This window comes from Centroberyx affinis, unplaced genomic scaffold (assembly GCF_046629955.1).
Source record: "Centroberyx affinis isolate AG114_WGS23_722 - 3 ecotype Tasmania unplaced genomic scaffold, CSIRO-AGI_Caff_v1 ptg004369l_1, whole genome shotgun sequence".
Classification (NCBI taxonomy): Eukaryota; Metazoa; Chordata; class Actinopteri; order Beryciformes; family Berycidae; genus Centroberyx; species Centroberyx affinis.
In genome coordinates this window covers 73,866-86,437 of record NW_027282064.1, presented here as the reverse complement: position 1 = coordinate 86,437, position 12,572 = coordinate 73,866, and the positions used below count along the sequence as shown (strand labels likewise).

Below are 12,572 nucleotides of genomic sequence, written 5' to 3'. Positions count from 1 at the left end.
TATCTGGGATTGTTAAGGCGGTCCTCCTCTATTCCTCCACCTGCCCCTGCCTCCTCCTCCCTGACATGACTGGCCTCCCCTCCTCCAACACAGCAGCACTTGGTATCACTATGGGGGGTCAGCGAAACAAGGGGCCGCCCTGCTTTTGCCTGAAGCGGGGGACACGCAATTCACCAGCATGCACACACACACGGAAACACACACACACACACAGATAGGCAGATACACAGACAAACACAAATTCACATGCCAGTAGGCAGCAGGGTGGACTGCAGGGTGGTGTAGTGATTAGAAAGACAGCTGGCAAGTATCCGCCCTGCTCAAGCTGTAGTGCCTGAGTGCGAGAAGTCATGAGGACTCGAAATGGTATAGGAGATTATGATTATGATTTGACATTACCTAAACACTTACCTAAAAACATTGGTCAGATTTATCAGCGGTGAATTCCCAGTCATAAACAAAGAAATTCGCCTTGTCTATTGAATTCTGCTGAGACGGCCAAATTGTACATTTAGATACAGTCATTGTTGCCGAAGAGCTGAGGGCGTCCACTGTGGCTGCCAAAGGGTGTGTTAGGTCACCTGAAAGACCGCTACAGAGAGTTTCCCTACGGGGATCAGTAAAGTATCACATGATTAATAGGTAGACTTCCTCTCCACTACAGTTTTGCACAGAATGAGTCAAACAAGTTAGTCTCTCTGTATGTTCTGCTGGCCGGCTCACAGCCAGACACGGAGCTGCTCCACACGTGGCACAGTCAGGGTAAACACAGGAAGAGCACTTTCTTTCTGCCTCATCATCCAACATCTGGAAGACTAGAGGGAAAGCTGCAACTCATTGAAAACATATGACAAATATATAGTACGCACGTACGTTCACCTCCGCAGGCCTACAATGATCCTGCAGGCATTTGAGAGGAGGCAGATCATGAGGAAGCTTTGCTCAAGTGAAGCCATTCATCACTGTTCTATGTAATATAAAATGTATCTCATTAAACAGTCACAGTTAGCCTCACAAATGCATTAGAATCGGAGCTGAAAATTGCTTTCTGCCTAAGAGAGAGGTTCACTGTACGAACCATTCTTAACAGCAGTCTTGATTTCGAGTCCTTTCTTGGTACAGTGGGGCCAAAACTACAAAACTGCTGTTAAAATCAATCTGAAAACGCCCTTTCAAGTGCTTCATTCACAACTTTTCTCCATGCTGAGTGAGTAAAGTCAATATTTGGATAGAAGTGGGTGCCATCTAGCCGACCACTAACGGGCTGCGTTTCCACGGTTTCTCTGTCCTCTCAGACAGCTGAGATGTGTGTAGTCAGCTTGCCCCGGGGCAGCATGGAAAACTCCAGCCTACAAGTTCAGTGGGAGTGTGGGATGGAGTGAGAGGGAGGGGGAGTGCTTTTTACTGTGTGTCATAAGACCGTCTGACACGCGCTCATAAACGCACACACACAAAAACACGCACTTGGAGATGATGCTGATCTCCACCGCACCACATGACAGAGCTGTGTGAGGAGTGAAGGCCTTACCGTGCATCAACATCCGCCAGAGACTTACCGTAAACTCAAAGATAGATTCAAACCCTTAAATCATGCTGTCATTACTGTACAATGCCTCTGATATAACCAACTTTGTTTCACCACATAGGACATAGGAAGCACATGTGTTTTCTTTCTGCTGTTAATCTTGTGGGACCTCTGAACTTGCAGCCTGGCCGTTAACAGCTTTAACTGCTTTTCACCGTTTCACCAAGAGACTCGCATAGGGTTCAGTTTCTTTGCAGGGAATTGATTAAACTCAGGTCTTTCTGCCTGACTGCAAGTTATTCAAACATCTCATCTACCTAGCCTACATGCCTTCTGGTGTTTTACCGCCGAGACGCTTGGTGCTTTACAGCTCCTCAGCGAGCACTACAAAGACCGCCGTTGGACCGGAGCCTTCACCACCACCTGCCAGAACTCACACTCACAGTGGGGTGACAACATCAACTGCGGTACTTAAAGCGCTAAAGAAAACAAACTTTCGTGTGGAATGGAAAGGCGTTGTTCAGTGCTTTTTACTTTTTACTGGGTGAGAGACCTAGGCAGAACTTTTGTTTCCGTTTGGGTTTCCCGGCCATACTGCCTCACCCGGCTCAGAGGGCCAAAGTGGACTAAAGAAGAACGCTACGTTAAGTTGGAGTGGAGAGGAGTTTGTACCACATGTTCTGGCGTAAATACTTAAGTGGCAGCGGTTTTATTTGTGTCTAGTCTGGAGAATCCACTAGCCAGCTGACTCACCACCCCCCCTGCCCTGTCACTCAACACTTCCAAGGCCTCCTGGTCCACTTTCATTGCGTACAGTTGAAGTTTATTACATCGTTTGTCACTGTTGAACTACTGAGGACTCGCATTTTCTTTAGCTATCATCAAAAAGCTTTCAAGTAGGATGAAGTGAGGAGTGAGTACATGAACAAACAGACGTTGATCAAAACACATTTGTAAGGCTTTGCAATACTTCGAGTGAAAATTACAGCAGAGACCTGACGGCGCCATTTTTAAAACCTGTTAAATTTGCCTGCCCAACTTTGAGGGGAGTATTTAATGAAGTTTATAAACTGGCAGGGGACTGATGAAAACCAAGTTTGAGGGAGGGGCTGGGAAATAAGGACCAAATGTGCTGTGCTTTGAGGGGAAAAAACTCCTCTGACTTCACCTTTTGAGTTTCTCTTTGGCTCTTTCATATAGACCTGTGTGTAAACCTCCTGGTGTAAAAGTGCCAGAGGCAAACTGCCCAACAGTTACTGCACAGTTCTACGGAGTATGATGATGCCTGGGAGACACAGAGGAAGAATGATCTGCTTTCACCTGGAAAAGTTCAACTGGAACACTACGGAGAGCGTGATAGTGTGCGTTTGTGTGTATGTGTGTGATTGTGCACACTTCAGTCGCAGAGAAAAAGACCTTCGTTTAAACAGCTCCTTTTGAAGTCCTTTGAGAGACTTTTTCCGCATAAAATCAGTCCCTCTAGGAGAGCGAGGCACTTTGACGAAGCTTAGGCTTCTAAAGAACTCCACAAGCGGCCTCTACACATAAAACATTCAGCCTGGGTAAAATTAGAGCAGATATCATTTCAGATCTCAATGCATTTCCAGTACCACAGTATCAGAGTGTGCGTAGAAAGAGGGGACACTTAGTGCCCAACTCTCCCGGGAGGCTGCCTACTCTGCAAATGGAACAAGACAGAAGACGGAGGGATCTGGGATTATCAGGCAACTGGGGAATATGAAATAAGATCATCAAAAAGGTAGCAAAACCCTGTTTTAATTTGAATAATAAACAAAATGCCTTGACGTCTATTTGTAGCATCAAACATTTGATCTAGTTTGGTCTCAACTGATAGCTCAATTCTACACCTAAGCCAAAAGCAATCAGACTAAAACTCCCTCGTGAGCCTCGAAGGAGCTTATCTTAAAACATTTCCCACTGGAGAAGAAGTCTGGGGCAGTTCTCTCTCTGAGTGAAAGTGACAACAGGACAACACAATTACGAGGACCCACCCCTCCCACCCCACCCCCCGAGCGGAGTGGCCAGGACTACAAATCAATGGTGGAGTTCATTAATGAAGAGGCAGGGCCGGTCAGGGAACAATAGCCGTCAACAGGAGCCGTCTCTGGCAATCTGGGCCAGGACACCCTGATGGATGAGAAGAGCTTTACGTTCCCCTTTACCCCCCCATGCCCCTAATGTCCAACCCCCCTAACCTCTGTGTCAGACAGAGAGCAGCCAGTCGCCCCTTTAACCTCAAACCCCTTCACCCTGCTGGACCGAGAACTTCCACGCTCACTTTTGCTCCGACAACCTTCCTCCAAAACCACCCGAACTCACCTGGCTTGACAATGGCCAATCAGTCCAACCAAAATCCCAACACACACACACACACTGTGGCTAGATAGTGTATAAACCTGAGTCACAATTCCTATCACATCCTGACAGTCACATCGCACCAGCAGATAAGAGAGATCACAGCTTTAAATCGATTGGGGCGGGACCGTGACCTCCGCCCCTGGTAGATCCATGGGGAGGGCTGCTGTGGCATAAGGAAGGCCTGGAGAGAGCCTGTCTCAGGATGATAACACACAAACTGCTCTACAAGGCCCTGGAGGCTGGAGACACACCTCTTACTTCAAACAAAAGTCCCATGGGGAACTTTGGGGTAACAGTCCCACAGAGAGGAAAAAAGGGGCTTTGATTTTACAGAGGTTAGGGTGATATGGGACTGAATCTGAAAAAGACTAAAATTGAAGACGGCACTGTCAAGTACTTGCCTATCCCTCTAAAACATGAAGGCTTTTGGAACAGTTCAAAAAGGAAAAACATCAAGAATTCTTACTGACTGTCAGGGGATTTGGAAGAGTAAACTAAGTTGCTTCTGCTCCAAAATATTTGGCCTGCTCTGATGTATTTGGTACAGTGAGGGGGCAAAATGAAGGGACTTGACAGTGGGAACAGGGGTGAAGCGGGGAAACAGGACTGTGTTGATCCTGCCAGAAATCCCTTTTCAATTATAGGAAGCATTAAGCTTCTTAGGAAGTATCTTGAAGACTGGCCAGAGTGGCTGGGGTTTTGGGCTGCTCACTTGAGCCAGACTGCTCATTTAGGCCAAACGTGCATGTGTGCGTGAGAGCATGTCGGTCCATCCGTGTGTCTCTAAAGCTATTAGAAGTGGATTGTCTCCGCATCCATAATCCTGCTGTCTGAAGCCTTGTTAAAACTTTCCTCCAGGCCACCTGTTCCTGGGGACAGCTGTTGTCCCCGGCCAGGACACAGCCGTTCCCGCCAACCATGCCTGGAATGGAGGGGGGGTGGGGGGGATCTGGGCAGAGAAAGACCAGGCCTTCCCTTGGCCCGGGAACAAGTCCAGCATCAACACATGCTGACACACTGACACAAGGAGAAGAGTAACGAGAGCACACTTGTCTTTGGAAATTAACACTTCAGCCATAAATCACCGCACTTTAAATGAGACATTCCAACACGAAGTAGCTTTAGAGAGGAACAGGTGTTTTTGTACTGCAACAACTGATTATGCAACGACACAACAGTGCAGCCGCTGGGGCAGCTGGAGATGAGAAATACGATATCATCTTGTGTTTACAAAAGATAAGGGTTGGTGTCAGCTCTTACACTTAAAGCAGGCACCGACAACAACTGGTGGCTTGAGATTAAGCTTAGAAGTGCTATAAAAAGGGATGAGAGGCTAAAGACTCTCAAGGTAAACACAGACACTCTCACATTAGGCACTTATCCACTGCTTTTTCACCGCCCATGAATTCATTGAAAAACCTAGTTCAGTATTCTACAAGCCTCATTGCCTCATTGTACAGCAATGCCAATGAAGATACAGTCACTGAGAACCAGACTGAAGGCTGGTATGGTAGGCAAAGCCTGTGCCAACAGTTGCCTCTGGATGCCAGGAATGCCAGCGTCGTTCCCAGAGGTCCTCCCCAATAATCTCTGTAGAGAATCAAGCAGTCGGGCGACATGCCTTACCAGCACATAGCTGGCATACCGATGTGATGGACCTCTGTCAGATGAAATAATAGCCAGATGGGAGAGTAATGGCTCTAGCCTTCGGACAGAGTCAACCAACCCCACCCCTACTAACCCCTGAAAATGGCCCATGAAAAGCTGAGCTCGGCTATAAATAACCGTTATTCATGAGAGAAAAATGGTCAGACTGGACAGAGGGATAGAGGACAGAGGGAGAGGCCTGGTGGGTGGGTTTCTGGCCCTGTGAAGGAGAGGCCACGGACCGTGTAGGAGTTCTGCTCTCTCTCTGCGGGATACAGGCCTACTAGCGGTGCAGTATTGTTGACGGTTATATGGGCCCCAGCGATGCTCAGGGTCCCGGGATTGTTTCATAGTGAAAGAGAGGGAGGCCTGCCAAGGACGCCAAGTCTAGAACATTGCTCAGGGGCTAAGAGGCATATGGACAAGGGAGGGACACTGGTATCTATGCAGCAACACAGGGAATGTCCAAGACTACATTACCTGTCGAGCAACAGTGAATTACAGTGTAGCCATTATGTAGTAGAGCTACAACTGACACCATAAAAGCAATGGCATGAATGCCGCATAGTGATGGTTGTTCGCAGCCAGTCAGGCAGCCAAGCCCAACCGTAGCCTACCGTGTGAGTCATAGCCATTTAATTCCCAATGTATGCAGTCACAATTCATACTTTGGGAAGGATGCTGCTGTAATACACAGTGATCCCAATAACTGATCCACTCTGCCTGAGAATTAATATACCATTATGGCTTTGAACGCTTGCCACTGCTGCTCAGAGGATTGTCAATGAACAAGAGTCATTAGAGAGAGAGAGAGGATGCAACACTGAGGCATTACACAAATACACCTCTCCCTTCATACCTGAGCTGGAAGTGGATGAACTAGAGATTCGATCAAGGAGAGAAGTCTATTGATTCAGAGTTGATTCATTTTTAGAGTCTCTCTCTGACTGGCAGAGACTCGGCCATGGGCAGGCAGAGCCAGAACTGGGGGTATAAAACAGTCATAAAGGTAAAAATAGGACCAAGACGCAGAATGTGTGCCAAGTCTAGCCTTCGGCAGACTTCCCTTGGACGTCCTCTTGAGTTTTTCTTGGGTGAGACAAAAGCACAGGGGCATTTTAACAAAGATCAATACTTAACACAGAGGTCAGCTCAACCCCCAAGGCTAAGTGTTGGTGTTCTGCCTAAATGTCATCCAGCTCCTGGTATCCATGGAAATGCATCGTCCAGTCAACTACCTCATCATGTCTGAGAAGTCATTTTAAATCAAAAATCAATAATGTGAATTTTACAATAGGGCGTTCACAGAAAGAATACCAGACAGACAATGAAGAAATAGCATTGTCTGGATCAGAGTCGCCCTGGTGCACTAGTCTAGACATCATTTGCCGCTCAGATCATTCCGAATTAAATCGTAAAACGAAACTTAAGTCAGTGAGAGATCTTAGATCGGCTTGTACTTTGAGAAGCTTGGACTCTTGGAGCGTTCAAGACTTAGTGTGGACTGAGAAGCTAGTAAAGAAAGCTCAACAAAAGGTGGAGGAGGAGAAGTCGTGTTTTACAGGGGCAAAAAGGGGGGTCACGACACAAAGACCAAACATCCTCTCACTGGATAAACTGGTTTTTATGGCTGTGGTTTTAAGGACACACACACTCACAAGCACTCTGATTAGCTTTTGATAGCCAGTTCTCTCTGTTGGACACATTAAAACCCATTTATTTGGCAATGCAAGACAAAGCTTTTACAACTACTAACCTAATTAAGGTTGTGTCAGATGCAATTAAGTTTAGGGAGAAATAATTACACAACAGTCTGCGCCCATTTAAAACCTCTGAGTGGTTCAGTCTCCTCTACTGTTAATGGGTTTAAAGGCTTCCTATAAACACACCAGACACAGAGGTCAATGCAGTTTGAAGGGTCTTTAAAGAAGGTGAAACAGTGCATCGGTCTACCAAAACACTTGAGACATTACGACCTCCCTCTGGAATTACACAACATTAGATACATGAGCTTCTTTTTGATACAGCCAGGGCAAGATGGTATGATGAAGGGCGAGGGAGGAGCATTGCTTTGAAATGGAGCAGAAAACCTTTACTGGTGAGAGGAGGTGGCAACCTAAGCAGTCACTCAAAAGAGCTAATTATGTCATTAATTGTTGACAGTGGCTACATTACGTTGCTACATACAACTAAAGGGAAGTGCATTCATCATCGTCATGTATTACAACACACACAGGAACACGACAGGAAAATAAAATACAGCTAGTGAGACAACTGCACATAATTTGTTTCCCTGCATGAAGTAGCTTGGCCTTACTTCATCAATTTCAAAATTGCACTGTAGACTGAAATCAAAACCCTGCTGTGCTTGTGTTTGTGTTCATATCTTCCACGTGGCTGTTCACTGACGCACACGCCACCCTCTCTGCTGACTTTTTGGGGGATGCAATGTGTTTGCCGGGAAAAGGTGATTTATATGGTGTGTGGACTCAACGAGGGCGTTAAGTGGTGCAGCCCATTGTCCCAAAAATATTCTTCCTCTCATTAGGTTCTTGGTCTCTTCTCAGTCATCACAGGATTAGGGAGAAGAACTAGTACGTCATTTCCCCGAAAGAGCAAGCAGGACCCAAGCCATCTGGGATAGCAGATTTTCACACTAATCACACCCTTTACCAACAAATTAATCTCACTCCTCAACACGTTGCACCCACACAGAGATCAAACTAGTAACAAAACAGATTTACTACTGTGCTAAACACAGACTGATGAAGCACATCTTAATATTTACTACAAAGAAATGTTAAGCAGGGCAACAATACCTTGTGTGCAAAAATCTTTTGCTAAGCAACAAAAAGGACAACCCATTACCAAAGTCATGGGTGCCAATTCCAAAAACTAAAGACATCTTCCTAAACAGTACACCAGCCCACTGTGGCATTACAGAAAGCTCTGCTCCAATCAGCCTGTCCTCAGCTGTCAATTCAAGGGTAAAAACTAAGAAGTGAGCGCTTATATAACAAACTGCTGTTCTAGAAAGGGCCAGAATCAGCACAATGTTGGAAAGTCAGCACAATGCTGTAAACTGTCTGATATTTCTACTGACCGTCAATGTTCATGAATATATGCGGATGTATAACATTACTCCGGGGTGAAAACCTCCATTAAAAAGTGACCTTGCATTGCTGTAAGCCTTAAAATTTTTCTCCTCTTGGTGTTTAGCCAAAATCTTTTGAGAAATGCTAATATCAAGAGACAGCTAACAAGAAAAATTTAATGTTAAGAAAATTACCAGATACTTGAGGATGCATGTGCGTGTGTATATGTGTGTGTGTGTGTGTGTGTGTGTTTCAGATTCCAGGCAGGCCAGCAGACAATAAGTGGAAGTGTTCTCCGTCCACTGCAGTGTTTAATTGGACAAACAGACCAAAGTGAGTGAGGCTGTTGTCCCGACAATAAGGCCTTGTGCTCTGGGAGCCTGGGTGAGGGAAGGTCAATCTGAAACAACAACAACAACACAACTCACTACCGAGCTGCAGTCTCCGTCTCTGGAACAACAATCTAGCAGCTTTAACAGCCCAACTCTAAAACGAAGTTGCTGAATTAGATTCTCAACCCAACAATTCAACCTCACAAGCCAACAATTACTGTTACTGACCTACTATGTACACCAGTAAAAGTCGCACAATTACTCACTTACTATTGCAGCCTACAAAAAAGTACATTCCACTCTAAGTAGTGCTGAATCCAATCATTCTCAAGAGCAGATTAATTGCTATTTTAACACCAGCAGCAGCAAAGTTTGCATTGTTCCAGCATGCACCTATAGGTGTCTGACGCCAAGCGAAGCACCTGTCAGCCGGAGCAGGTGTACGTCTGGCTGCCTGAGACACACAGGTTAAAAATAAAGCCACAGCCCTCACCAAGGTGTGGGGGATCAGGAAGCTTATGGCGAAGCTGACACTGAGCCCAGATGTGGATTAGCTGAGTAATACTGACGTTAGAAGCCAAGAACTGAGCTCCGTCACTGCACACCTCTCTGTGTCCTTTGCAATAAAAAGGTGCATGAGTGAAATGTTCTGTCTCTCCAATATAATTTGCATGACAATTAAATCTATTCCTCACTGTGTGAAGTGAGGAAACCAGGAGGAAATGATGATTCAATTATGACACAACAAGATGACAAACTAGATAGGCTGCTAGTAATAAGTGTTATCATCATGTCACCTACTTTCTACAAGCATGCCCTTACACACACACACACACACTAAGCTGCTCATGTGGGAAATTCTATTTTTACCATCAGGCTGGGCGAGGCTCTGCTATAGAGCACACAAAGTAGGGAAACTATAACAAGAGAGGGAGGGAGAGAGGGAGGGAGGGAGAGAGGGAGGGAGAGGAGGGCTGTCAGGGAACAAAGCGGAAGTGTCCTTCCTCTGTAAATGACCTGCAAGTTAAAGGAAGAACACAAACGCTTTCTCTCCAGCTACAGAGTAACGCAGGTGTAAACTGGGTCAAGTGCATATTTGAGATTTCTTTCTTTCTTTCCCCCCCCCCCCCCCCCCCATCTGCCAGGCTGTGAACCAAACGACTTTGGGAATTATATCCTTTAAGCCTAAATGATGCCAGTGTGGCCACTACAAACAAATGTAGAGCCATTCTGAAACGCTTTGTTTGACTGAGTGAAATACATTTCCTTCACAGTAGTGGTGTGTGTGTGTGTGTGTGTGTGTGTGTGTGTGTGTGTGTGTGTGTGTGTGTGTTTGTCCTGCCTGCTCACTGACCGCTACACAGCCTGCCTACTCTGGTTGGCTCATTGTTGAGGGGGCAGAACAAATGCAACTTCTTGTCGAAAACGCCCTTTACTATAATGACACATTACAGTGCCAGGCTAGGTGCAGTAGTATTATAGACTTGAACAATGGCTGAGACTGAGCTTTGACTGACAATGTTGTTGTTGGGCAGGGGTCTAGTGGAGAGTAAACCCACCTAAACTCCTAGCTAACCTGTCATTTTATTTGCGGAATATAGTTTACCCACGGTTTAAGGTTGACATAAGTCTTTATGATATGACATTCATGGTATACATCATACTAAGCATGTAGCCTAAATATGAGGATAGAGTCTTTTAGGGGAAAAGCATAACTCGTGCTTTTATGAAGATGTATTTTCTGTCCAAATTGGTGGTTGTTTGCCTTATTTACCCATTTATATTCCCCACTACATCACTACAGTCACAGCAGAGCCACTCACCTCCTCCAAAGCAGCCACAGTATTCCTACAGTGGGACATTCTGGTGGTGAAGTTGGAGGCAGTCGGCGATTTATAATCTTCATTCGTCTCTGCCACAAACTCTGAAACTGTTATTTGGTCCGGCATAATTAATCCCTTTTTCTTGTATATGGAAGCGCTTTTCTTAATCCCCGCGGCGGCACAGTTTTAGGACAGAAAAGTTCACAACAGCAAAGTCTTTGAAGGTCCTCGCAAGTAAACCATCGCTGGGTATGTTTATGTCATTCCCTTGTTTGCTCTCAACACAATCCAGTGCGGCAAGGTTGCACGCTGGCTCGAGTAGTTACAGCGTTGCCGCTCACACCGTGCCGTGCTCTAAGGTGATGGATGTATCCCTCCTTCCTCAGCCTACTACTTCCTTTCCATTCAGTTTAGTAGGTCGTCCTGTAGTTGCTGAAAAAAATCGAGCTTCCTCGCAAAGCTTCTCTCGTTCCCCAACCTCCGACTGAGCGAGGGAACTTCTTTTTCCAAGCCTGAGGAAACAACAACTAGGCGTTTCAACGGGAGCGCAAGAAATTGACAAAGGTAGAGGAGGGGATTCAATGGATGCGCACCAGCCAATGGGGAGGACCAGCTGGTAATTGGGAGCCAATCAGGATTCATGGAAGGCGTTGACTCATGATGCCTTCACTTGCTCATCGTAAACTCCTACTTCCACGTCCTGACGTGAGTTCTTGAGCATTCAAGGCTGTAGACCCTGTTTTAAAGTAAAAGGGACTTTTATGAGTCGCTGTTTTTTTATTTCAGAAATCAAGCGGCACAGAGCTACTATGTGTTGCAGAAAGAAGAGAAAAAATTGCACATCAGGTGTGTAATTAATTTTTAATACTTTTATTTGGCAAAAGTTGCTGAACAAGTCTGACAAGTAAAAGGTATTCAAAGTATGAAAACAGAAACATACATCCACACTAATCAGTTAAAAAAAGTGCAATAGCATATAATAATAAAATGCATCACTTTTACTAGGCCCGTTTGTACATAGATGACATGGCTTACCGCCCACTAAACGTCACACTTCGGCAGTGTGACATCATTTTTCGGTCCAAATAAGGGATTCCGGATCCCACCCCCTTTCTATCTAATGTGAAAATGAATAGAGTAAAATGATTGCCTTTAGCTATGTCCAACACTAATCTGGAGATTCCTCTATCATGCATTTCTTTGATGAAGTGGATTCTGATGGGTTTTGAAGAGGGTTTATTTACTGCAAAAACAGTAAAAAAAAAACAACAAAAAAAACAAGAACAAAAAAAAACTAGTTTATCATTCCAGCATTTCATGGCTTTGTGAAGCTAGGATAACAGACCGTAAGGAGGATAACGCAACATCTGCCCCATTGTGTGCAAACTAGTTTTTAAAAATTCAGTAACATGTTGAAATGTGTCATAACTTCATCATACGAAATTTCTACTTACATTATTTCACCCATTTAAGAACAGAGTGATTGGCAATCAGGATCCAAAAATCACATACATTTTTGCCGTAGACAGAAAAAAAAATGAATCTGGATATAATCCGAAAGCAATGAAATTACGCCAATACTTGGGAGGCCTATTGTACAAAATTCCCAGACGTATTTACCATTTTGTTCGGTCGTTCATCCACACTCCACTGGTAATCAAAATATTTCCGACAGCACTTGAAGGCAGCATCTTGATTACAGCACCACCAACAGTTCTTTTTTTAAGGTGGAGAGAAGTAGTCGACCATGTGGAAATGATGTAGTGGCACA

At 45.1% G+C, this 12,572-nt stretch overlaps 1 protein-coding gene across 1 annotated transcript in view; it reads right to left on the bottom strand.

Moving 5' to 3' along the window:
- asap2a (ArfGAP with SH3 domain, ankyrin repeat and PH domain 2a) overlaps positions 1 to 11,289 on the bottom strand; it is a 56,663-nt gene extending 45,374 nt beyond the window's left edge. The window contains exon 1 of the mRNA XM_071543723.1: positions 10,802 to 11,289. Within this exon, the coding sequence (XP_071399824.1) occupies positions 10,802 to 10,927 (126 nt within the window). The 5' untranslated portion in view covers positions 10,928 to 11,289. The remainder of the gene's footprint in view (positions 1 to 10,801) is intronic.
- Positions 11,290 to 12,572: the final 1,283 nt, after the last annotated feature.